At 43.6% G+C, this 27,903-nt stretch overlaps 1 protein-coding gene across 1 annotated transcript in view; it reads right to left on the reverse strand.

Moving 5' to 3' along the window:
- Window positions 1-27,903, reverse strand: part of RTEL1 (regulator of telomere elongation helicase 1) — a gene marked incomplete in the record, with an annotated part of 4,697,248 nt that overhangs the window by 3,763,625 nt on the left and 905,720 nt on the right. The window contains 1 exon segment of the mRNA XM_044056976.1: window positions 10,850-10,905. Coding sequence (XP_043912911.1) covers window positions 10,850-10,905 — 56 coding nt within the window.

Genomic DNA, 27,903 nt, shown 5'->3' on the forward strand with positions numbered 1-27,903 from the left:
GGCAGTTCATTACAAAAATGCAGTCAGCAAATCAGTAACAATGATTAACAATATAAAACACACATTTATTTCCAGTTTAATGTCCGGGGAAGTCCACTGGCCTCCAAGGGCCCATTTTCAGTGGAGGCCCGGGGAGAAAAGCTCCACAACACAAAATACAAGTAGAATACAACTGCAAAACACTAATACAAATACAAAGAACATAATTTACAATGGTAAAGAATAACAATGGTAATTAAGCAATAACCCACACCTGGGTGTGGGTAATGCTGGATTTACCCATGGTTGGTGTGGTTTGGCCCGATGGCGAATCCCGAGTGACCACAGACAACCGTGGGTAAATCCAACATTACCCACACCCAGAAGTGGGTTATTGCTATTATACAATGACATTATTTAAAAAAAATATTTACTTTTCTTAAATAATGTCCTTGTATAATGGTGCCGTCCGTGCTGTCCTTCTGCCACTGAACAGCTCCGCTTTGCCACTGCTGATGTACTGCGCATGCATTTGGAACTTGCGAAAACCATGAATACCCAAGTACATCAATGCTCGGGAAAGTAAGCAACTGATAAATATCTCCGTTGCTACGCTTTTTTTTTAACCCTTAAAATTAAAGAATATATCAGTGGAAAAAACTCCAGGCGACTGGACCTTTTCCCGTTGTATATTCTCAACGGTCACGCTGGTTGGGCTGGACAATCAGCATGCTCGTTTTACGATGCTACCGGCCAGTCATTGTATAATAAAGAAAATAAAACAGAAATATCAGCAAGATGCTAATACAAATATAAAGGAGAATATTTAGAATGGTAATAAAGAATATAAAACAAAAATATCATGCAGTAAAACCTTAACAGAACTGCAAAATAATTCTGAGAACATGTTCATAATCACACGGTGGAACACTCCAAACATTCCAAGGTGATGAAATGGTTGCAATTTAGAATTGGTGTCTGTCGATAGGCAGTGCAAGATCATAATGTTAAGGGATAATGGAGTGAGACAGGAGGAGGAGACAGGATATATTAGATATCAATACAGATATATATATATATATATATATATATATATATGCACACACACACACACACACACACACACACACACACACATACAGATACAGCTATACAGACAATTACATTTATAATATATATTTATAAAAAAAGAATTTATGTACACCACAACGTTCCACCTGTCTTGTCCATTTTTATTTTTCCTCAACACTTGGGTTTGGATCCAATCCTCGTATCTAACTCACTCTTTTACTAGCTCATGAATCAATAAAAACTCTCGAGCTCCTCCCTTTCCAATAATTCCCCAGTCCCGTCGCATACCTCAGTTCTTGTTTGCGGCCCCTTATACCTGTAGATCAATGAAAAGGAATAAAATAGAAAGATAACTAGAAAATCTGGGACTCAAAGTAACAACATTCTTTTAGCATCCTCGATCCTTCCAAAAGATAACTAAGAAGGGGTTGGTGGGAGAGTAGTTGAGGAAGAATGAAAATGGACAACACAGATGGAATGATGGAATGTTATGGTGAGTACTGACACGTCCCCATTCTGTGCCTTTAATCAAGGAGCCTGAATCCTCACTATTGACACTGGAGGGGTCGTGCACTTGGAATACAAACTGATACACCCAGTATTTCCAGATGCAGACCTCTCTGCATCAAGCACAATCTTCCTTAAGAGCACACAGGGCGCACACACTCGGGTCTGGGTCTCTTTATATGCCTCTCCCCAGGTCCCCAGTAAGACTCCCAAGTAGATGACACACATGCTGATATTTAATTTTCACAAACACACACACACCTGAGAAAGGATGGCACGGATTACTTGCTCCATCAACTTTGCCCAGATTATAAGGTAGGTTTCACTGCCACCAGTCAGTTACTATAAGGCTTTTAAAAGGGTATCCAACTATGCTGAGTAAAGTTAATATGGATACAAATGGTAATGTTGACCAAACAGCACGATTTCAGGAATGTCCAGAGTTATCACCAAATAAATATATGCAAATACTCTCAAAGCTTAAATATTATATAAAAAGGACCAGCCACAATGAAAAGTTTAAATACATTTAATACCAAGTAATAAAAGAACAAGAAAATACTAAATACATATTTACAGTAAACTACAGAGTTCAAAACACAGGAAATGTTGAAAAAAAATGCTGACGGACAGACTAATCCAAATAAAGAAAAACAATCTCTAAATTAAGCTGCACTATATTCTTGACTGAATCTAGGAGAATAACTTACATGACAGAGCAAGGCAGAATGAAATACATGAGCAGTCTTTCTAGTCAGGTTCCCCAAAACAAGAATGACCTCCATCTGGTCACTTAACACTAGGTTCTCACAGTATTCCTCTTTGAAGCTGAGATGGGAATTTAGTACAGACGGCTACAGTACACATCTAAATGTTTATGGCAGTGCCTGGGACTTTCCATCTTTTTACTGAGCTAACAAACAAAGGCCTCTTCCAGACCTGCCCTCTCTGGTCCTATTCAGCACTGTAAGGTGCCGTTTTAATTGTTTTAATAACAACCTTGTTTCCCGTCTTTCCTGACTTAGAGTAGTCCAAATACAGGCTTTGCTGTATTCTGGACCTTTGGAAAGTTCCTGTGTTGCCCACTTCCTTTCTTGGATAAAGGGAGGCTTTTCTGTTCACCAGTGGCAGTGGGGAGCTTAGAGCAGCCTATCTATCCCTGCAGGAGTGTTCCCAGCACAAGAATCTGGTAGTCTATTGGCCGTTTTGGACCAATTTCTAGCTCTTTCAAGTCCACCTGTATGAAACCTGCTTTAGCGTGGCTTTGCGCGATTTTGCGCATAGCGCAGCATTGGGCAGCGCCGCTTAATTGGGTTTAAACCATTCTCAGCTCCACAAAGTCTGCTCTTCACTTTTTCCCGTACAACTGATCTAGTTCTCTTAATAAACACCCTATTCCCACTCTAAAGCCTGGCACTTGCACACTAAAGCAATTATATAAGTCAGCACTAAAAAATGAAAAGCACTACACCCTCACAAACTCCCCTTGGGTACTTTGTTCCCCATTGGCCCTTTTTTTCAATTATAAAGAAATTCCCAATACTATTCTAGCATGTCCAAAGGTCAGTTGTCAATCTCCTCTCCGGTCCAGCCGGTGAATCCGGGAATCTTGAGGCAATGTTACAACTGCCTCATGTACACAGACAACCCTCTCCTCCTCCCAACAAATTCCAACACATGTGAGAGATGCAACCATACAGCCAAACTGGAGGCTAAGCTCTCTCAACTCAGTACTGGCGTAACCAGTCAGGAGGAGAAGGAAACCACACTCACTACAATTCCAGTCTCACATAGACCTACCACGAGAGCAAACAAAACACAAACACACAAAAACATACTCGGAGGCTCTAAATAAAAATCTGCCTAAGCAGCAGAGACCTCCAAAGCAGACACCCAAGCAACCGCTACCCCAAAACAAAACAAGTGCAACACATAGCTCACAAAGCCAGTGTGCCGAACAGTCACAGCCCTTAAGGCTAAACAACACACCTGATACACTTGTAATAGGTGACTATTGTCAGGCACACTGACGTCCCGCTCACCAGGCTGAACAAGGAGAAGGTCACGGTGAGCTGCCTGTCGGGCGCTAGGATCCGCCACATAACGCAAGCACTCAGGTCACTCCAAGGCAAGTACAAATATGACTCGGTCATTGTCCATGCTGGTGTGAATGACCTCAGACGTACCTCCCTGGACTACATGAAAAGAGACAGAGGAGCTCTCTGAGCATGTAGCCCAGGCCAGTATGACCCTGACCTTGAGTAGCATCTTACCCTCACCAAGAATGATGCCACAATATGAAGACAAGATGATCAATTTCAACAATTGGCTTAAGTACTGGTGTCATTCAAAGGGGATCCAATGCCTGTCTGCCTGGGATGACATGCTCGACAAGCCATGATGCTTCGCTAGGGACAGCTTGCACCTGTCACCCCTGGGCTTTCGGATATTGGCAAAGGTTCTTGCCACCCCCATAGTGCCTTTTTTAGGCAAGGCTCAAAAGACAAACCCACCTCCATAAGTATCACAAGGGATAAAAAACTAAGATTAATGCTACTCAATACCAAAAGTCTAAACCTCAAGATGCACGCACTCAAAACTCTCCTTAGCATGGAGAACATCGATATCTGTGCAGTAACAGAAACCTGGTTCAAGACTCCCGAGAGCACCCCAGCACAACTAGGTTATACCTCATACCATGCTTTTCGGCCCCAAAACTTGGACCGAACCACAAAAGGAGGGGAAGTATCAATATTCGTCAAAGATACCCACACCTCCAGGTTGGGGGCACATCACGAAGCATCAGAGACTATCCATGTGCAACTAACAGTGGGTAAAACTGCCTTCCAGTTTATAGCCTGCTACAGACCACCCTCCCAAACCCAGGAACCCCACTCGGCCTTCCTGAGAACACTGGAAAATATGAAGGTCTCTCCAAACACCATTATATTGGGTGACTTCAACTACCCTAACATAGACTGGGAGCATTACTCTAGCTCCAACACCCTAGCCCAAAGGTTCCTAAAATTTATAAACTCAAATGCTATGGAACAACTTGTTGCCACTCCCACAAGAGGGGAAAACATACTGGGCCTGATCATCACCAACATGGGGACTCTATGCTCCAGACCAGAAGTGTATCCCTCACTGGTAAGATCAGACCATAAACTAATCTCATTAGATATTCACATCCCGACCCCAGCCCCTGCCCAGAAAACCACATGAAAAACTTCTCTAAAGCAAATTTCACACTCCTCAAAACCGAGGTGGAATCCTTCAAAGCCACCAGGCCTGTGGAAAATACGGCCCAGACCACAGAATTCTTTATAAACGCATTTTATGAAGACCTTCAAGAATGCATGGATCATGCAATCCCAAATAAAACCAAGACCCAATCCTCCAAAGTTAGGCGTCCTGTCTGGTGGACCCCAGCCATAAACAAACTATACAATAGAAGGAGGACGCTACTACATGATAGAGCAAAATCCCAAAAAGGGAAGGTATCTCTGATCAGTATTAGCAAAAAACTATGGGCACTCGTAAAATTGTCTAAGGCCAGCTTCGAGAGAAAAACTGCACAGGACACTAAGGATAATCACAAGTCTTTCTTTAGTTATGTTAGGAACCTGGGTGGGAATTCCCAGATATGCTCAGAATTAGTCCAAAATGACAAAAAATACACCAAACCCACAGACACTGCCAACATCCTAGCTGACAGGTTCAGCGCAAATGTCTTCACCCTTTCCCCACCAAAAGGGCAAATATCTATCCCAGCAGAGTGCTGCCCCCCTGACATCCCAAATGATCAGGTAAGAGCTGCCCTCTCCAAAGCAAAAAACACAGCATCAATGGGACCAGACGGAAGAATTAAACAGGCTAATAATGGAGATTTGGATGATCTTTCTGAGCCGAAGCAGAATAGTCTGAACCCTTGACAAGGGGAGAGATGCTGTTTGCTGTAATCATATTGAATAATATACTGATGAATTCCAAAGTCTACATTGGCTCCAGATGAGATTTGTTGTAGTTGACAGGAATGCCCAGATGGGAGCGTAACCAGAGTACAGAATAGCAAACTTGGATCAGTTGATGTCTGGTTGGAGCGGTGATAAGACAGTTGTTTAGATATGAAAACACCTGTAGTCTCAAGTGAGCTCCCGTTTCTGCTATACACTTGATGAACACCCAGGGGGGTTGTGGTAAAACCAAAGGGCAGAGTTCTGAACTGGTAATGACTGGCTCCCAGCTGGAAGCGTAGGTATCTACTGGATAACCTGTTCATTTTGATATGATAGTATGCTTCTTGAAGATCTACTGAGCACATCCAGTCATCCTTGTGCAGAAAAGGTAGGATGGACTAACCACGCTCATCAGGAACTTTGTGTATTGAACAGATTGATTTAGCCTACTGAAATCCAAAACTAGTCTCCAGTCTCCTGTTTCCTTTGGCACTAAAAAGAATCTTGAATAAGTTCTATACTCTTTCTGATCTGGGGGGGGGGGGGGGGACTCCTTGATGACTTTTCTAGCAGCTTGTTTATTTCTGGAGTTGCTGTTTGTCTCTGACTGGGTAGAACATCAGGGAAAACCAATGGGGGTAGATGGGAAAATGGTACGATATAACATCTGGAGTTTATCCTCCGCACCCATGAATCCTATGTAATTTCTAGCCACAGCTCTCTGGTGCAGGGATAAATAACCCACGACTGCCTCCAGAGATGGACAGTCAAACCTTTTACAGGAGCACTGGCAGGATCTTTCAGAGAAAGTATTTCTAGATCCTTGATTTTGTGGACCTCCTCTGCCATAAGGGCGGTGTCTTCCATTAGAGTTTCCCCCCTGCCACAAGGGGAACTGTCTCCAGGTGGATTTTGGAAAGAACTCTTGGATTTCTTGAACAGCATTTTTCACCTACCTCATTGATTCCTAGAAAAGGTTTGTTTAAGGTATCTAAAATGGACACCCATAGCAGACAGGGTTTTACCTTCTTGCTCACACCTAGAACATCTCTCTTTTACCTTGCAGCCACACAAGGGAACTTCTGTCAAAAGGAGCATTGACGAAGGAAGTTTTGAAGGGTTCAGCAAAGTCACAAGCGCATCCAGGCATGCCTTCTAATAGAAATACCTGCACCCGCCACTCGTGAGGTACCTTCTGCTGCGTGAGCGATAAGCCTCATGGATGAATTGGAAATGGATTGAAGGGTAGCCAACTGCGAGGCAACGGTGCTCTCTGCCAAAGAGGATATGGTCCCAAAGAGGGATTCAGGCAGTTCATCAAATCCCTCTGGAATCCTATGAAGTGTGCCAGATAGTCCAGTGGGCAAAGGTCATTGAAGCATAAACACAGTTCCCAATTCTCCTTGGGGTGGGGGTGGGGGGGGGGTGGCGGACAAAGGAACTCTGTTCCACAAGTTCCTTCTTGGTGGCTGCTTCGTCAACTGGTACCCCCTTGCTCCAGAAAGTTATGCCCCTTGGTGGTGCCAGAATTCTGTCTGGTTTCTTGGGGATTGGTTAAATGGTATCAGATTCCTTCCATGCCTGCCGAGAGACCAAATCAATGAGTTCATTGGTGGGAAAAGTCAGCCAGGAGGTAGATGGGTCACCACCAAAAGCCTCAAAGAATATCAGCTCCTCTTCGGGAAACCAACCACGCTTTGCTTTAGGAGTTCCAGAATGTCTCCAAATGAGACCTTGTCAAATGGTAATCTTGGAGACCCTTCCCCCTCATCGAAGTCAGTATCTTCCATGACATTCTCTCAAGGAGAGTCCAAGTGCCTCCTTTTGCATTTTTTCTTCTTGGGAACCTCTGCAGTGGGATGTTCTGGAGAAGCATCAGAAAAAAACATTACATCTTGTTTAGTATCCTGGAGACTAACTTGGGCTGGCTGTCCTTGTGGCAAGGGTAAGTTCAAGATGCACACACAAATGGGCTAGGGTGGTCAGAGTCGAATAAGGTGAAGAAGCTCAAGCTCTAGGGATAACAGAATGCTCTCACCATTACCTCAAATGCTGAATGCCTTAGTAAGAAAGAAACTGAATGCTCCAAAAGAACATGCTTTACAGGCCTAAAGCTCCTTACTCCCCAAAGGCAAAGCACTCAAGCAGGGAGTCAGAGTTGAGCTAACACCGAGGCTCTGAGGGGAAGAGACGGCTCTGATGACTTTGGAGCAGATTACAACATTTCGGACCGTGCGCAGATGTCATGGTTCCAATAGTCATCCACCTCTGAAATGCTACCAAGTCGAAGATACCAGTATCTTCTGATCCGATGAGAACAACTCTGGGATCTTCAGATCCGAGAACACTGATACCATAGGTAGGATCAGAGCAGGACAAGGAAGAGGGTTGGGGTTGTACTAATAAAAGTCTCTAGACCTGACAGAACCCCCTACATTTGTATCTGCTTTGAGAAAAACATCATTCATGTCAGCTTCACTCAAGCCTTTGGAAGAAAGGGTCAAGGATGCTGTTGATGATGGCCTAGCGTGATGGTTTCTTGGAGTGTGTTCCAAAAAAGGAGAAGGCAATCCAGATGTAACTGAATCTGGAGCCAAAAGGGGTGATAGGATCTGAGGAGATTTCTTTCTCCTGGTTTTCAGATCCAAAGAACTAGGATCCAGAGTCTTAACCAGTTTCTTAGGAAGCTCTGACCCCAGAGCCAATGAAGTGGCTGGTTTTGGGGAATGATTCCTAGAGTACTTTTTCTCTGTAATCTTTGGGGTTTGACCCCCAAAAGATGCTGCAGAAGACAATGATTTTGAAAGCAAGACTGAGAATCAGCTTACTGCATCTATCAATATGAGCCCTGAGGTTAAAATCCTTAAATATATCACAACTGGCATCAAGATGTGAAGGGCCTAGACAATAAACACATTTAGAATGCACATCAGATAAAAGAATTTGTGTGGCCACAGAGGGTTTCTCAGCCATTATCACAAAGGTAGTAAGGTTACAGAGACAGATTTTTTTTCTTTTAAGGGAAAGCAAAAAGTTAAGGAAAAATATATAGAAGAAAATACCAATAATGGTACTGAAGATATGCTTTAAGTACAAAAAGGAAATTTTTAACAAAAGCATAAAGGTACTTGAAAATTATTTACTGGGAAAAGGGAGAAAGCACAATTGAAGTTTTAGCAATAAAAACAGAAAACTCACAGTACGGAAAAAATGCTACTAACTTAAGAGCAAAAGCAATAACCATGTCTGTAAGCTAAGGAGGCAAATGAGATCCGAGGTATGTTGGAGACTGGGACATTATAGGAAAGGGAGGAGCTTTAGAGATTTTGAGGAAGGAATGAATGAAAATTGACATCAGATCATATTTTATAAACCATGACTATGAACTTCTAGGTGGCAGAGCACCTCGCTGGCCTTGTTCAAGAGAAATCTTGACCAATGGATGGGAGATCGCAGATATACCCCAGGGATTACCTCAGTGTCACTGCTCGACAGAGGCACAGCAAAATAATGGGTATAGTTCCCCATACTAAAGGGGTGGCGTAAGCCACAAAACTATGGGCTAGGCTTGGAAATGCCCTCGGGCAGATAGCCTAATATGAACCTATGAACCTATGACTTCACTGCCCTCAGGATTTCTCATGAGAAGGTCTCATCTTTATCTGTTGCCAGGATGACAACCTACAGGTTCACTGATTCCTACAAGAAGTGAAGGGAGGGGACTGTGCCCAATCCCAATACCATTTGAGCCTGAGCTTACCAATCGTGCATGCATGTGGTAAAGCACGAGAGATGAGTGTTGGCTGGTAGCATGAGCACTCAAACACGCGTCAACAGTGTCTTAATGATTAAATAGGTATGACCTCAGCCAGGGGGTAGAATCAAGCCTTATTTCTTGAGAGTATTTCTGCTCTCCTGTAAAGACAGGTACTTTCTGACAGCTGCATGAACTATAAGACCTAAAATGCAGGCCATAATGTAGAAGCACTGGGCAGATCCTTTCCCCTTATCACGGTGACTGAGTTTTGTGAAACTTGTAGAAAGCCTGGAGTATGGTCAAAGACTCAATAGACAGAACAATTGGTCCTATTAGTACTGGACATATTCTAGTTGAATGACATGGAGACGGGTTTAATGTACAATTAAGAACAGCCACCCCAAAGTGAGCCATGTGATATGCTCCCATGCTATTTATCACCCACACTGAACATGAACAAAGGCACAAGACCAAAACTTCACTAGGTGAGGGCAAGGACATGGCAAAGTAAGACTTGAAATCATCCCCTAAATTAAATTATCTACAAAGGATGGGACCACTACAAAAGCATCATCAAAAGATCAAATATTTGGAGTGCTGGTAAAGGCCTTGGGCTTCAGATGTGACCCTCTAAACAATCTATCTCTCTGCTCTTCACTTTCAAAACATGATTACTGTTCATGCAGCGGGAAAAGCCAGAAGTTTCATTCTCCTAAATCTATGGGTGGTTAGGATGAACTGCAATTAAAGTATTCACATAGCACTTTTCTCCAAAGCAGTAAAGACCATACTGGCGAGGGTGATGGCTAGTTGCCCGACAGTCATTCAGCAGTCTGTAGGGCTTCTCTACCTTAGGCAAACATGCAAACTTTTAACTATTAAACTGGGACTCACGACACACACAACAGAAGCAGCAGAAAACAACTCGCAGGCAGGTGGAGTAGGTTAGCTGTCCTAGTCCAGTACATGATCAGTGTGTCAAGCTGCCGTAAAACTGGAAGCTTCCATGAGAATATGCTGAACTACAGTGGAAGAGAAGATGAGCCCACCTGTAGACCTAAACTAACACAATTTAAACTTCATTCATTAGCATTTACTTATATCCAAAAGCCTGGCAAAAGTGATAAACTGAACAAATACAAGGACAAAATTGAAACATCACATAAAAATAAAATGTACCAACTTCTAAATGGCCATTGCTAAGAAATGAGATAAGTAGCAAAGATGATCTAGAGGGAGTGAGAGGGCCTTCCCAACATTCTTTTAAAGACACATACATTTGCTACTGACAGTCAAAGAACACAGCCCTTCCCCCTCCAGCATAATTCTGGTCACAGTCAGGTGAAGGTGTTTGTGTGGATACAGATATCTAGATATAAGACCAAAACAGCCACTCTGATTCCCTGTTTTTTATTACAGCCAAACATGCTCAACTGCAAACCACAGAACAAATTGTGCTGAGTGGGCCTACTTAATCATATCCATTATGACGCCCAAAGACATAAATGATGCAAACAAACAGTAGAATGAAAGAAAAGTAAAACTTCTAATAGGCTACAAAAAGGGTGTTGTTTACCTGGATGATATCCATAAGCTTCTGCAGACCAGATATACTGGTAAATACTCCAGTACCTGTAAGTAAAAAAATAAAAACAAAAGAGAATTGCATTTATTATGCTTGTTACCCCAGTCTCATAAAAGTTATACAATACAGCCAATTAAAGATTACAGAAAACTTCTGCATTCCATATAGAAGTAATACTAGCCAGTTTATAGGTTCATAGGTAGGTACTAGGCTATCTGCCCAAGGGCCTATGTAAGCCTAGCCAGCAAGGCTCCATAACTTACGCCACCCAAGAAAGTTATTTTCCTGTGCCACTGCCCAGCAGAGACACAGAAGTGATCCCCGGGGTGTATTTCCTATTTCCCATCCACTCATCAAGATTTTTCTTGAGTGCTAATGAAGAACTTTGCTTGACATAGATGGGTAGCTTGATCCAGAGTATAGAAAGTCTCTGGGACAGGAATCTATCCCTTTAGCGTGTCCTGTTTATTGTGGTGACAAGGTTTAGGTTCATAGGTTCATAGGTTCATAGGTTCATACTAGGCTATCTGCCCGAGGGCATTTACAAGCCTAGCCCATCGTTTTGTGGCTTAGGCCACCCCTTTAGTATGGGGAACTATACCCATTATTTTTCTGTGCCTCTGTCGAGCAGTGACACTGAGGTAATCCCTGGGGTATATCTGCGATCTCCCATCCATTGGTCAAGATTTCTCTTGAACAAGGCCAGCGAGGTGCTCTGCCTCACATGTACCGGGATTTTGTTCCACAGCATAGGGAGTCTTTGGGTGATGAATCTATCCCTCCAGCACGTCCTATTAATAGCCGTGTCAAGGTTTAAGTCTCCGCCCTTGTGGCTCTGATGGATCTAGATTTTTGAGGTGAAGCATATTCATCAAATCTGGGTTTGACATGGCCTTGTATGTTAGGCAAAGGTCACCTCTGAGCAAGCGTGGCGACTGAATAGAGCTGGAGTTCTTTCAGTCGGGCAGCATAGGACAGATTTTTGAGACCCTTTATCCTTTTGGTGAGGAACTTTTGTGGCCTCTCCAGCTGCTGCAAGTGTCGGGTCAGATACATTCGAATGGGGCATTGTACTCAATCATTGGTCTGATGAGTGATGAGTAAAGGAGACTATGACCTCCCTTGATCTAGATGAGAATCCCTTCATGATAAGGTGGGCAATGTAGAAGGTCTTCCTAACTACTTTAGCTACATGGGTGTCGAATGACAGACTACTATCAACCTGGGTCCCCAGGTCCCTGATAACTTCTTCTGTGCTCAGTGGATTGCCACCTATTTGGTAGCTAGGGGTAACCTTGTTTTTCCGAAGGGTATGACTATGCATTTTGGCATTTAACTTTAGGCGTGGCTCTGGCACCAGTTATCCGTTTCTGTGAGACCCTTCTGAAGGATATCTGTGTCAGATGTGTTTTCTACTATGGCCCAGTTTGCAGTCATCTGCAAACTTTGTCAGCCATAACCCTCCTGTGTTTGCTTGTACTTGAAAAGTAGATGCCAAACAAGAGTGGGCCCAGGACTGAGCCCTGTGGGACACCACTTGTGACAGGCTTTGAGTCTGACATGGCGCCAGCAGCTCTGACCCTGTGGGTTCTGTCACTCAGCCAGTTTGCAACCCATCTTGTGATGTATGGGTTGACATTTAAGCTGATGAGTTTTTCAATGATACCGAATGGGGTATTGTATCGAAGGCCTTAGCCAGATCGAGGTAGGCTGTATGGACTGCCTTTCCCTCATCAATGGCTTTGGTGACTGTTTGAAAAGTCAACCAAGTTTAAAGGCATGATCTGCCTTTGACAAACCCAAACTGGGTTGGATCCAAAGTCTGCAAATTCCCTATGTCTTTATTTATGAGGTCCATTATGATCCTCTCCATGGCTTTGCAGATAAGGCTTGTCAAGCTAATGGGCGGTAATTTCCAGGGTCGGTGGAGGCACCGCCTTTGTGAAGTGGTACCACAGTTGCAGTCGCCACTCCTGGAGTATCCAGAGGTAAGACTTTGATTAAACAGCTGTCCTAGCTGTGGGTAAAAATCCTCATTGAGTTCATGGAGCACACAGCCGGGGACACCATCAGGTCCCATGGATGCTGTGTTTTTGCTTTGGAGAGAGCAGTTCTCACTTGGGCTGGAGATGTTTGGGGGCTGCAATCGCTTTGGTATAGATATCTCTCCTTTTGGGGGAGAAGTTTGCACTGAACCTGTCAGCCAGTATGTTGGCAATGTCTGTAGGATCAGTAATCTTCACATCATTTTGAACTAGCTCTGAGCATATCTGGGAGTTTCCTCCCAGGTTTCTAACATAGCTAAAGAAGGCCTTATGATTGTCTTTTGAGTCTTTAGCTATTTTTCTCTCGAAATTTGCTTTGGATGATTTTATGAGAGCTCTTAGTTTTTTACTTATAGTGATCAAGGGTGTCTTACCTTTTAAGGATTTTGCTCTATCTTGTAGTAGCTTCCTCCTTTTGTTGTAGAGTTTGTTTATGGCTGGGGACTAAGGTACTAAGGGACCTGCTTGATCTTTCAGGACCCCTTTCTGATATTTTGTTTCAACCATCCCAACGTCTGGCCAGAGAAACCTGTTGCCCCCATCACATTTATTTTTGTTCCCGCTACCAAAAGGACTAAAAGTATGTTCCACCTTGTACCTACCTATTAAGCAGAATTATTTATTTATACCTTACCTAGTACCAATAGTAACTAAGCTACCGAGTAGGGAAACCAGCAGCCATTTCTCCTTTAAACCCCAATACCAATCTGCTATTTTCTCCCCTTGCTATCTTTTATATGTACTCCTATCTCTCTCTAATACACATACCATTGCTGTATTCTACTGTCTGCTCACTAGGTGGCACCCTAATCCAGTCTAGGGTATACCTCATTCTCCACCTTCCCAAATATCTGCTCTGAATACTTTTTCAGCTCTCATCCCTTGACTAATTGCTAATCTCCTTGCTGTATCACTCTGCTGTTACCTTTTCACTTCCCACTGTCTAGCTATACTTTTTTTTCTTCCTTCTACTCCATCAAAATTCTCTACCTCTCACCTGCTGTACTACACTCTACTTACCTGGATATACTTAACATGCCTCAGGAATCTGCTGCTCTCTGTCTCTGTAGACTCTCACTTTCCTGCTCTAACCCGCTCCGTTCGCCCTGCCCCCTACCCCCAATTTCTGCCCACCCCCAGTGGTCCTAATCAGACTTACAAAGCCACACCCCGACCTTCCTATCCAATAGCTATCCAGAACTCATTACAGACCTACCATCTACACACCCACTCCATTACTGACAATTACTCTCAATTACCTCTTAGATATTTCTATACTCCACACTCTCTCTACTCCTACCTCCTAATTCCCAATTACATTCTATAGTCTCCTACACCATGCCCTTAACTTTTACACTCAACATTTATAAAACTACCTCTCCTACTTTCATTACTATCTATCCTTTCTATACCCTATACCCTTACCTTTTATGAATACCTACAATTCACCTCATCTCACCAACCCCTAAAAATAGAAGTTATATTCTTACCATAACGTTCCATGTTAGTTGTCTTCTTCTCGCCTTCTTTCTTGCTGGATGGGTTCGGAGCCGACCTCGGCTTGGACACTGCCACTCTAAAAGCTCGAGAGTTGGTTCCACCGGCTCGAGGCTCCCCTTATATCCCACAATGCTAGGCGGTATTACCTCAGATCTCGTTTGTAAGCTAGGCCCAGCTAAAAATAACTCCAAAACCACTGGAAAGGGAAAAACCCACCTCTATAAAAGGAAGTGAAGAAGGTGACCTGAAACTTCATGAAAGGAATATATGCACAGCATAGCATATACCTATATACAACAGAGGTGGTAGAAAAAGAGGTCACAATCAAACTCCTCTAGGTCTGTCCAGGCTAGGAGGAAGGAGGGTGGGACGCAAGAAAGAAGGCGAGAAGAAGACAACTAACATGGAACGTTATGGTAAGAACATAACTTCTATATGTTAAGTTGTCCATCTCGCCTTCATTCTTGCTGGATGGGACCGTGTCCCTAGCACCTTGTCCCGGGTGGCCTATCGGAACAGACTCTTGAGAACAGTGGAACCAAAGTTAGCTCTATTTCTAGAAGCTAAATCCAACTTATAATGAGAAATGAAAGTGTGAGGAGTAGCCCAAGTAGCCGCTGCACAAATGGTGTCAATAGGCAGTCTGTCTTGGAAGGCTATAGAAGTAGCCAAAGCTCTGGTGGAGTGGGCCTTAGGTTTGTTAGGCAGCTTTTGGTGTCTAATTTCATAAATAAAGGAAATCAGGGATGTTAGCCATCTGGAGAGTGATACCTTCGAAACTGAAAGTCCCTTTCTGCCTTCTGCATAAGAGACAAACAATTGGTCAGTTTTCCTGGTCTGTTTGGTTCTATCCAAATAATACCTTAACTGACGATGAACATCTAGCCAATGCAATTTTTGTTCAGACCTGTTAGAAAAGTTAGGAAAAAACACAGGAAGGTCAATGGTTTGATTTAGGTTAGACGCAGAGGCTACTTTAGGTAAAAAGGATGGATTGGTTCGTAAGGACACTCTGTCTTTATGAAACAATAGATATGGAGGTCGACTGCTGAGTGCATGAAGTTCTGAGACCCTTCTAGCTGAAGTAATAGCTACCAGAAAGAGAGTCTTCCAGGATAGCAATTTCAATGGACAGGAAGCTGCAGGTTCGAAAGGGGGAAGAATCAAAGATGTGAGAACTAAATTGAGGTCCCAAGAAGGAGGAGGATTTCTTATAGGAGGTCTGAGAAGAAAAACTCCCTTCAAAAAGGCCTTGCAAAGCCTGTGAGACATGATGGCAGAATCTGACATGCCCACATGAAAGTTAGAAATAGCTGCCAATTGAACCTGCATGGAAGAGTTCAGCTAGAAAATCAAGGACTATCTGGACGGAAGCAGTGAAAGGGTCTATGTCCCTTCCTAGAGCCCAACAGGCAAAACGTTTCCACTTACTAAGATAAATCCTCCGAGTGGAAGATTTATGAGAAGCTATCAAAATATCTCTAACAGAGTGAGATACTTGATGAAGCCTGGCTAAGGTTGGAATTGGAGGAACCAAGCAGTGAGGTTCAGAGAGGGGATAGAGCGATGTAATTGACCCGATTGATGGATCAAAAGATCTGGAACTAGGTCCAGATGCCACGGTTGCTCCAACAGAAATTGATGTAGAAAGGGGAACCAAACCTGTTGAGGCCAGTAAGGAGCAATGAGGATCAGAGAGGCCTTCTGAGCGATAGCTTTCTGTATCACCTGAGAGATTAGTGGGAAGGGAGGAAACGCATACAGAAGTCCCCGGGGCCAAACTTGGACTAGAGCGTCTCTGCTGGGCTGGCCTGGTAACGGGAATAGGGTGAAATAATCTCTGCACTTGCTGTTTTGGGGAGTAGCAAAAAGGTCGCAGCAAGGCTGACCCCACTTGAGAAAAATTTTCTCCACAATAGAATCTTTCAGAGACCACTCGTGAGGCATGAGGATAGCTCTGCTCAACTTGTCCGTGATTAGATTGGACTTCCCGGGGATGTGCGTTGCTATCAGAAACCGCTGAGAAGAAATCGCCCATTGCCACAGTCTGAGTGCTTCTCGACATAGGGGATAGGACCTGGTTCCGCCTTGTTTGTTGATATACCACACTACAGACATGTTGTCCGTCTGGATTGCTATCGTTCCCAAGGGAAGAGAGTCTTGAAGGGCTTGCAACGCTAAAAGCACTGCTCTCATCTCTAGAACATTTATATGCAAGTGGCGTTCGTCTGGTTGCCATATGCCCTGGACTGTTCTGCCCTGATAATGCCCCCCCCTCCACCCGATCAGGGAGGCGTCCGTTGTCAGAGTATCAACCGGAGGGGGAGGGACAAAGGGTCTTCCTAGGAAGAGCTGGGGGGAAGAAATCCACCACAGAAGATGATTCTTGCATGCTTGCGTAATCACAATGGTGTGGGACATCGGAAGTTGCTGGTACGACCATTGTGTGAAGAGCATCCATTGAAGGATTCTCATGTGGAACCTGGCTAATAGAAGTAGGGGAATAGCAGCCGCCATAATCCCTAGTACTTTCAGAACTAATCTGGCTTTGGCTCTGTTGCTGTGGAATAGAAGGGAAACCAGTTTGCGTATGTCTGCTATTCTTTGGTCTGTTAGTCTCGCAGACATGTTGACTGTGTCTAGATTTGCGCCTATGAAGGTAATAGCACGACAAGGCGACAAAACAGACTTTTCGCAATTTATTGAGATGCCTAACTTTTGACCAATGCGAAAGGTGTAGTCTCTGGCCATTAAAAGAAGATGCTTGGTAGGAGCTGTGAGGAGCCAGTCGTCCAAATATGGAAACACCTGGAATCCTTGACGTCTCAGGTGAGAAGCTACCACTGCCATGCATTTGGTAAACACCCGGGGGGCAGTGGTGAGTCCAAAGGGCAGGGCTCTGAATTGAAAGTGACTGGTTCCCAGCCAGAAGCGGAGGAATCTCCTGGAGCGTCTGTTCATTTTTATATGATAGTACGCATCCTGGAGGTCTATAGAGCACATCCAGTTTTCCTTTCCCAATAGGGGTAGGATTGATTGTAGCGTGACCATCCGAAATCTTGTTTTCTTGACCGACTTGTTCAAGATACTGAGATCCAAAATCGGTCTCCAGTCCCCTGTTTTCTTTGGAACCAAAAAGAATTTGGAGTAGATTCCGGATCCTTGCTGGTCTGCTGGCACTGGCTGAATAGCTCTTTTTGCAAGCAACTTTGAAATTTCCAACGCTGCTTGATCCCTTTGAGGGGGTGGAACATCTGGAAGGGATTTTTTTGATTGATTTGGAGTACGAAAGAACGGAATGGAATAGCCTTCGGAAATGATGGACTGTACCCACTTGTCTTGAGTTAGGGATCGCCAGGCTTCTAGGTACAGTGACAATCTTCCCCCGACTGCCTCCGAAGGTGGACAGCCGGGCAACACCTCAGGGATGCTGGAAGGGCTTATCGGAAAAGGTTTCTCGATTGCCCTGGTTCTGCAGACCTCCCCTGCCTCTAGGGCGACGTCTACCATTATTGTTCCCCCCTCTGCCTCTGGAGGGGAACCGACTCTGTGCGTCAGGCAAAGTCCCTTGGGATTGTTTGAACCACATTTTCCCACCTTTCTGGCCCTTGGGGTAAGGCCTAGAAGGAGTAGAAAAACGGACTCCGACGGCAGAAAGAGTTTTGCCATCAGTCTCGCACCTCGTCAAGGTTTCTTTCACTTGAGGACCAAAGAGAGATGATCCATCAAACGGGGAATTAGTGAAAGACGTTTTAAAGGGGTCAGCAAAATTGCATAGCCGCATCCAGGCATGCCGGCGTAAAGCGACACCTGTCCCTGCGGCTCTGCTCGCTCCATCAGCCGCATATGAAAGGAGGCATGGAGGAGTTAGCTATAGAGTTCAGGGTAGCCAGCTGAGTGTTCATCTTATCCTGAAAACCCGCAGCTGTAGGATCCTTCAACATCTCACTCGCTTCCTTGATCAAGTCTCTCTGAAGACGAGTGAAATGGCATAGGTAGTTCAGCGAACGCATAGCAAAGGTCGCTGACGAAAACATCCGCTTCCCGTACCTGTCCATAGACCTAGATTCCTTGTTAGGAGGATGGACAGGCACCGAAGGATCAGCTAGTTCCTTCTTAGTGGCAGCAGCTACCACCATAGCATCCACAGAAACTCCTTTGGTTAGAAATTGCTTATCTGCTGGGGCTGTTATAAACTTTGAAGGTCTCCTGGGGGTGGGGTCCACTGAGTCAGGAGTCGTCCAAGCCTTTTTTGCTACCACCTGCATGAGGGGGTCAAAGGGGGGAGACACCCAGGAGGTGGAAGGGCGAGAGCCAAACGCCTCAAGATACACAGATTCATCCTCCGAAGGGTTAAGGGCTGGCCAATTTCCCCTCTGTTTCAGGATCTCTAGAATGTCTGCAAAGGAGACATCTTCAGAAGGGGAACGGGGGGAACCCTCGGAATCCTCTAAATCTGTGTCAGAGGTGACAGACTCAGGTGAGTCTATGTGTTTCCTCTTACACTTTCTCTTCCTAGGGGGCTCACCTGCCAACTCAGGGGAGGCCTCGGAAGAGGATGCGATCCCCACAGGGGATTCTTGAGGAGCTAGCTCTCTGCGGTCTGGGATGAGGGAGTGAGTAGACATAACCTGAGGCACCGAGGAGGGAGGGGCGGACGGAGCCGACTGTGGAGTCGAACCAGGTTCCAACACACTCCGCATGACCTCGAACGCACCTCTGTCAGGCAGAGCCAGAGGTCCCCGCTCCGAAAAGCTGAGAACCTCCCTCGGCACCGACAGTGATGGCTCCGAGGCCAATGTCGGAGCCGAACTCACCAGCGCCGAAGCACCGAGAGGGAGAGTGGGGTCGGACAAGGGTCCGATGCCACTCACCCCCTCGGAGCCGACGAGGGAAGTCCGGCGCCGAGATTCTTCAAAGGAAGAAATCGGAGCAGACGGAACCGAAGACAATTGTATCGGTTCCGACGCTACCACAGTCTCGGTTCCGAAACGCCCCGGCTCCGAACTCAAAGGAGTCAGAGGAGGAATATTTTGAGGGATAGATTCAAGCATCGACTGATGAGTCGGGCTCTGAAGCATTTGGGCCAGTGCCTCGGACTTAAGAAGTCGACTCACTACCCTCTGAAGGTCATGATCTGAAAGCCTCGATGACCTAGAGGAGGGAGATCTATGGCTCCGTTCAGACAGCAAGGGAGACGCTGGAGCCGAATGAACGGAGCCAAGGGACGGTGACCTAGACCTTTTTCTAGATGTCGGCTCCGATGGTCTGATTGGAGCCGACTCAGGAATTTCCAATGCCTCGGCTCCAGCCGGAGCCGAGGGAACCACAGAAGCTGTAGTTGGAGACTCATCAGCTCCAGCCGGAACAGATGCAGTATGAGGTTTCGAAGCTTTAGGCCTCGACTCAGAAGCTGGAGTCGAGGACCTAGAAGCCTTCGAGGGTTTGCCCGAAGCAGCAGTAAGGGAACCCTCAGGCTTAAGCAAACCTCTCAAAATGAGTTTGTTTTTTCTTTCCTGCAGGACTCTGGGGCTGAAGCCATGGCATACAGCACAAGAGTCCTGCAGGTGTAAAGGTCCCAGGCAGTACACACAAGAAGTGTGACCGTCTGTCAGAGATATTTTCTGACAGCACGAGTCACACTTCTTGAAGCCTGAGACCTTTGAGTCCTTAGACATTGTCAAGGAAAGTGTAATCACACACACACTCAAAGACACCGATCACACTTTACGCAAGATTAACTAAAAAATTTACAGTCTACACAAGTTTAACTAAAGGAAGATGAAATCTTATTAGATTCCTAACAAAAAACACATACACTCCACTAAGGGGAAGGAGGGCCCGAAGGCCTGAGGGAAGAACTTATAAGTTCTTTGGAAAAAGGGGTGGACAAATAGAGTAAAAAGGGTCAAGGTCCACTAAGTGAAGGGAAATAAGTATAAAAGATTAAATTAAAGGGGGTTTAAATAGACTATAGATAACTCTATAACAACTAACCTGAAGCCGGTAGAAACCAAACACCTCGATCGCTGTAGCGGCAAACGAGATCTGAGGTAATACCGCCTAGCATTGTGGGATATAAGGGGAGCCTTGAGCCGGTGGAACCAACTCTCGAGCTTTTAGAGTGGCCGAGTCGGAGCCGAGGTCGGCTCTGAACCCATCCAGCAAGAATGAAGGCGAGATGGACAACTTAACATCAAATATTACTAATAAATGAGCTTGAATTCCAAAGCCATTCTAACATAACATCCACCTCAACCTATCACCTAAACACCACAGAGTAGCCCACTTCACATTCATACAATATAGGAAATCACAACTTAACTGCTGTAAACTACTGAAGCATCCATACAGTCCCTATAGACATCCTCTCCTTCATGGGGACATTCATCCCAAACCAGGACCAGATAGCAACACCCTTAGACACCCCTCTCCCCCCTTCACTCCCTGTATAACCCCAAATTCTCTACTCATAGCTCATCTCAATATAAGGAGTGTTAACAATAAAGTAAGCCAACTACACACGTTACTAGATAAACACTTTTGATATCTTATGCTTAACAGAAACCTGGCTCAAATCTGTTATAAAAGACAATGAAATACTCCCACCTGGTTATAATATCTTGAGGTTAGACCGAACTACCAAAAAGGGTGGTGGGGTAGCAATACTGTACAAATCTCATTTACAGGTCACTTCTTTACTAGAACAACCACCTCTAGATACTAATGTAGAAATTCTTATCTCCAAGCTCCAGCTCAATACTACTAAAATCTATATACAGAATATGCTCCTACCTACCCCCAGGCAATAACATCCGCATCTTAGAAATATCCTCTGCTGGCTTTCAACATCCTTCCCTCAGGAAACCATTGTACTCAGTGACTTTAATATAGACTGGAACACCTGTACCACTCATATAAACCCACAACCCATATAAACCTCTATGGCGTCTCCCAAACTATTACCACCCTCACCAGAATCCATAAACCCAGTTGCAAAGAAAGTACATTAGACTGGATCTTAATTAACAGCCACCCTCTCTCTTGTATAGTAGGTATCCTTCCTGATATTAGTGACCATTCACTTACCTATATATCTAGACAAAAATCCTTTATCCCAAACCAAACTACCTTTACAATCACCCGCAACATAAATTTTGATCCAGCAACCTTTTAAGCAGAACTTCAAGCCTGTGACTGGTCACCCTTAAGGCACCTCCCACTTGATGAATCAGTATCCTATTTTAACTCTAAATTCCTAAAAATTCTTGAATTCCATGCCCCCTCACGCTCTAAGAACTAGAGGCAAAGCAGCCCCATGGCTTACTAAAGAAACCAGACAAATCCTACAAAGAAATAAAATCTGGTCCAAATGGAGAAACACTAAAGACCCAATTGATCAGCAATACTTTAGACAGCTAAGAAATGCCACCATAAAATCAATAGTTCAGGATAAAAAAAAATATTACTTTAAACTCCAGAAAAAGCACCATAATCAACCCCAAACCTTCTTGGTCAGGCATAAATTAACTTTTACATCCAGGCCACTCCAAAACACCAACCCCATCAGGTCTCTCTCTAAACTCTCCAAACCAGATTGCTGATGCTTTCACAATACCTTTTTTACTGACTGTCCAATCTCTAACATCTTACCACCTGTTAACTCTACCCTCTCATCCTCCCTAACAACCATACCATCTACCTTTCACTTAAAACCTATTCCTACATCCCTCATCTATACTCTGCTTCATAAACTTAAAGCTTATACTCCCTCAGCTGATCTCCTACAACCTGAATACCTTCAAACTGCTGCCAAAGTTCTTGCCTATCCCATTTCTATCATAATCAATAGAACCATAAGTGAAGGCTCTGTTCCTTCCCTCGGGAAAATCTCTTATAATCCCACTTCACAAGGGTGGTAACTCTCTCTTTCGGTCTATAGCCCTACTATCACGATAGGTTCAAAGATTAGTACTAGGCTAACTGCCCTTGCGAGTTATTCTAAGCCTAGCCAATTATCCCTTGTGAGACTCAAACCCTGCATCTTGCGTTTGTAAGGCAAACACCTTAACCATTAGGCCACCCTCCCAACCACTAGCCAAAATCATGGAAAAATGCATCCATCAACAATTTCTTGACCACATTCTCCAAAATAACCTTCGAGCAGACTGTCAACATGGTTTTAGACCATTCCACTGTACCACCACTGCTATCCTACCCTTTACAGACTGCATTAATAAACATTGTAACAATAACATGCTCTCCTATGCACTGACCCTTGACCTATCTAAAGCTTTTGATATGGTTAACCATCAAATACTTCTCAACATACTCAATTCATTCTCACTTGACACACAGGCATTACAATGGTTCAAGTCCTACTTACACAATAGACAGCAAGCTGTCCTTTGGGATAATAACCTATCCAAATATCTCCCTATTACACTTGGTGTCCCTCAAGGCTCTATCTTGGGATCTCTACTCTTCTCCATATTCATCAACGACCTTTCGATAAATTTACCTCTACCTACCTGCATACAATACGCAGATGACTCCACTTTGATTTGTAAAGCCTCCACTTCATCTGAACTCCAATCACCCAAACAGTATTTAACCTAGTAGAAAACTGGTTCCAACAACGTTGCCTACTCCTAAATGCCAAAAAAAAAATCAAACTATTACTATTTACTCCAACTATTAAATCCCCCCCAATAGATTTCTCTATTACATCAATCGATGGTACAATCATAGCTCCTGACCTAACTACCAAACTCTTAGGTGTAATGATTGACCACAACCTCAACTTTGACTCATATATTAATGCTACTATTAAAACAGTAAACAGAAAACGTAGATCCTTGTATAGGATAAAAACTTTTCTCACCCAAGAAGCCAGATCTACTATTACCCAGACCCATCTGATCTCCACCCTCCTCTATGCCTCACTCATTTATACTAATCTTTCCAAAAGTAACCTAACCAAATTGACCACTTCTTATAACAATATTGCCAGGTTTGTTACTGGGTCCCCATTTAGAACTCAAGTCTAAATCTCAAACTTCTATAATGGCTAGAACTAAACAACCAGCTAGAATTTCATCAACTCATCATTACCCATTAGATTTGTACCAGCCTAGTAATATTCCTATTCTCAGTAGCCTCATCTCGCCTTACACAAATCTTACTACCCTTCGCTCAGCAAATAAACTACTGGTTACCATCCAGAAACCCCACAAGGCAGGTGATTCTCTTTTCTCTAATTCAGTAGGGAAGATTTGGAACAAGCTTCCCATTAAGCTTACATCTCTCTCATCATTACCACTCTTTAAAAAGCAACTAAAGATTAAACTAAAAACACTATGGCTATGCCCATGTACTAACCCTAACAGCCCCCCCCCAGTATAACATTATTCTATAACTCTCATCCAAAACTCACTTTGCAGAATTAGTAAATTCATCCCTCACTCCCTTCTTAGTATCTTAAACTATCACTGAGTATGTTCTTTACAACATTCTTTCTGCAGTGAGCACGTCTTCCACCTTGTATATAGACCAACTATTCTTTCACTATGACTGTAATTACTTCGTTAAGTATATATATTTAATAATTTTCTTATTTTTCAGTGTTATATATTTTTATAACCTATATACTTCATTGTAAATGTACATTCCTACCCAACATACTTTATGGTGAATATCAATCACTTTCGCAGGGTAATAGTACCGTATTTGCTTTGTTAAACTCAGTAGTCACAGTCTGTATAATTTAGTTCTGTATCAAGTTTTTGAAGAAAATCTTCATGTATATGTATTTAGATATTTTTTGGACTTTGTTCTGTCTTGATTTATTTAGTTTAAGGTGGAGCTTATCTCCCCGGGCCTCTACTGAAAATGCACATGTATCCAGTTAGATTAGCCCGGTCAACAAATGTAAAATAAATAAATACTCCCCTGCTGAAAGTGTTCCCGTGGTAGCATGTTCAACAGCTCTCTCCCTGTACTCAGCACCAGCTTATAACCCAGCTCACAGCCCTGAAATCATGGTCCTCTACCGTGATCAAGCCCAATCACAATTCCAATGACTTCCCAAGTAGTAGAAACAAAGTATGCAAATATCTACTACCTTACTGTTAACTTAAATAATCTAGCTGCTTGTTTAGAAACTACCCTGGAGTGCTTTGTAGTCTATTTCCTTTGGTGTGCACACTCTCACAAACACCGGCTACCCTTACCCGGCCTTCTCTATCATTCTAACCCTCCCACACACACCCCCTCTGTTCTTTCCAAAACTTTCTACAAACACCTGCCTATTTTTTCCTGTTTTTTGGTCAACAGAGAGTCAGTACCTGGTGCATTAACATCTCCACCATTCTGTCTAGGACTACTGATGGTTTTTGGTTCTGTACTCTGCTTCAGGTGTAGTCCACTCCCCCCTATAACATCCTACATCCAGACCCAGGTATTATCTGTGTTCTGACACTTTGGGCACCATTTTAGAAATCCCTTCTGCCCACTCACTACTCCCTTGCCGAAAGTGTTCCCGTGGTAGCCTTCTCAACAGGCAACTTATCTGTATCTAAAGTCTTTTTTTTCAAGTGCGTTTCGCGCTGGTGCTTTTTGTAAATTGTCTTGCAAACTAATAACTAGCAGCATGTGTTACTGATTGAAAATATTAAGTGGAAGAATGCAGCGCTGATAATTTTGTTTTAAAACAGTTTGTATCTTCAGTACTGCTTGAATTAACAAGTACGCCATTCAGGGAGCACACACTAAGAATGACTCATGTATAACACTACTTTTTGGCCCTATGAAAGTTGCCTCTTACCTCTTATTAAGTATGTAACTAGTGCGATAGAAGACTGCTCTCAGGTCGCCTGAATTACAATAGCCTTAGTAAAGTTCTTGTTGCCCTGTTGTCCCGTAACTAACCTAAATTGTACTATACTGGTCCTTTGCTACTGCCTGTAGCTGCTACCTCTACGGGTGTTATTTTCTGTATTGTTATTCAGTGATATCCTAGATGCTTGCTTAAGCAGACAAGCTAGTGTACATCTCCAACTGTGCTATGTGACCTGATTGACTTCCTTAATGTGATGAATGCAAGTGATATCTGATAAGTTCTAAAGTTGTTTTAGCAGTTGCTCATTATTGTGGAACATTCTCGATAAGTAAAACTGCTTTTCAATGTAAACAGCTTAGCTAAAGACTGTCAACCTTTGTGGAGTTTAGTAATTGGATTTCTGGACCAAGTCAGTCAACTTAACCAACGTGGACTGCATTCTGTGACTTGTAGTAGATATTTACTGTTGAAACTGTAGCATTAGCCTTCGTGTTCCAACCAAGGGCACTAATTAAAAGGTGAATACTTATGCAATTGTCTGTATTACCCTTACATAATCTTATTTTTGGTCTCTAACTTCTCCTTGTGTTTGTCTCTTTCATTCTCCTCCTAGCCCTCTCCCTGTACTGAGCACCAGCTTATAACCCAGCTCACAGCCCTGAAATCACGGTCCTCTGCCACAATCAAGCCGAATCACAATTCTCAAAGACTTCAAGTGCTAGAAACAAAGTATGCTAATAATATCTACTACCTTACTGTTAACTTAAATAATCTAGCTACTTGTTGCGATAAACTACCTTGGAGTGCTTTGTAGTCTTCCTTCGGTGAGCATACAAACACCGGCTACCCTTATCCAGCCTTCTCTAACACTCTAAACCCCCCACCCTCTGGGTCCTTCCAAAACTTTCTACAAACTCCTGCTAGTTTTTCCTGTTTTTTTGGTCAATGGAGAGTCAGTACCTAGTGTAGTAACATCTCCATCATTCTGTCTAGGACTACGGTTTATTTTTGGTGCTGTACTCTGCCTCACTTGTAGCCTCGATATGCTCGGGCTCACTTTGCTCCCCTCCCATCCCCCATATCATTTCCTTTATATCTAACCATCCTATCCCTCCTCTTCCTGTCTCCAACATTCTCAAACTCCAGACCCCTCCTCATAATCACTTAACAGTTTGGCCAACTGCACAAATCTCCTAACTCCACCCTACAAGTGGACACACCTTCATTTTACCCCAACTCTCCAACATGCCCAACAAATTAACATTCCTACTGCCTTACCCACTTATTACTGGGCCATGGCTATTGCAACCATCTCTATTCTCCTCTTGCCTCCATTACTTCTTCATATTCTTGCATCATATACGTCTCAATTACCATCCATCTAGAGATGCCACTAATCCCCATGCTAAAAGCTTCTCAACCTTACACAACTCTCTTACAATCTGCTCATCTATCTTTCCCATGAACACCCCTCTGCCTAAAATCCAAATGCCTCCCCCTCACCCTCTAGCATCTAAAACAAAGTCAATGTACTGCACCTAAAACCCACAAACTCCAACTTTACCACCTCCACATAACCCTGTTTCTATCAGGAGATATACATCCTAATCTAGACCCATCCACCACCCCACCAAGAATAACTCTCCACTCATCCTCTATAAACAAACACATTACCTTTTACTCTATGAGCATCCGTAGTATTCTAAACAACGTTACTGAAACCTATGCCTGGATAGCTACCCACATCCATGTCATTACTCTAACAGAAACAGGGCTAAAACCCCAAACCGCCGATAAAGACATTCTCCTCCCAGGGTATAATATACTCCGCCTAGATCGCCAAAACAAAAAAAGGGGTGGAGTAGCCACACTCTACTTCAATTACCTTACTCTTAGAAGTCTTACGAAGCCAATCCTTTCCTTTTCTTCATTTGAACTGACAGTTAACCTTAAAATTAATGATCACTATCACAGTAGCAGCCATCTATACTGCTCCAGGGGACAATATTCCTGTGCTCGAAAATATTCTCTCATACTTTTCAGAACATATCCCGAATTAAACTATCTTCCTTGGGGATGTCAACATCAACTGGTTAACTCTAAGTAATCCAAACTCAAAAAATTATTAATTTATATGGCTTTACACAGCTAATCTCCCAACCCACCCATACAATCTCACACAAGTAGCACACTTACTGACTGGGTACCTGTATCCAATCTTTTCAAATATCATAACCTTGTAACCCTACTAAACACCCTGAGCGATCACTCCCTTATAAAAGTGCTTAGGTTCACTCCCCACTTCTCAAAACCACCTAGATTTATTACCCATTGCAAACTTTCCAACTTCGATCCAGAAACCTTGAATGCTCTCCTCTCTAAAGTAAACTGGAATTTCCTTACCCACCTTCAACTAGATGAAGCAGTCCTAGCATTAAACTCCACCTTCCTTAGCATCTTGGAATCCCTTGCTCTCCCTCGAAAAGACCGTATTAAGTCCAAAATACCTCCATGCCTGTCAAAATCCACCCATACCCTTATAACAACCAGAGACAGATTATGGAAAAAAATGGTCACAAACTAAGCTCCCCACAGACTTACAAAAATACAAAGAACTCAAATTTGACAAAAAAACACAATCAAAGATAAAAAGGACTTTT

The sequence above is a fragment of the Protopterus annectens genome, chromosome 14.part0 (genome assembly GCF_019279795.1).
Source record: "Protopterus annectens isolate FY-2018-M chromosome 14.part0, PAN1.0, whole genome shotgun sequence".
NCBI lineage: Eukaryota > Metazoa > Chordata > Ceratodontiformes > Protopteridae > Protopterus > Protopterus annectens.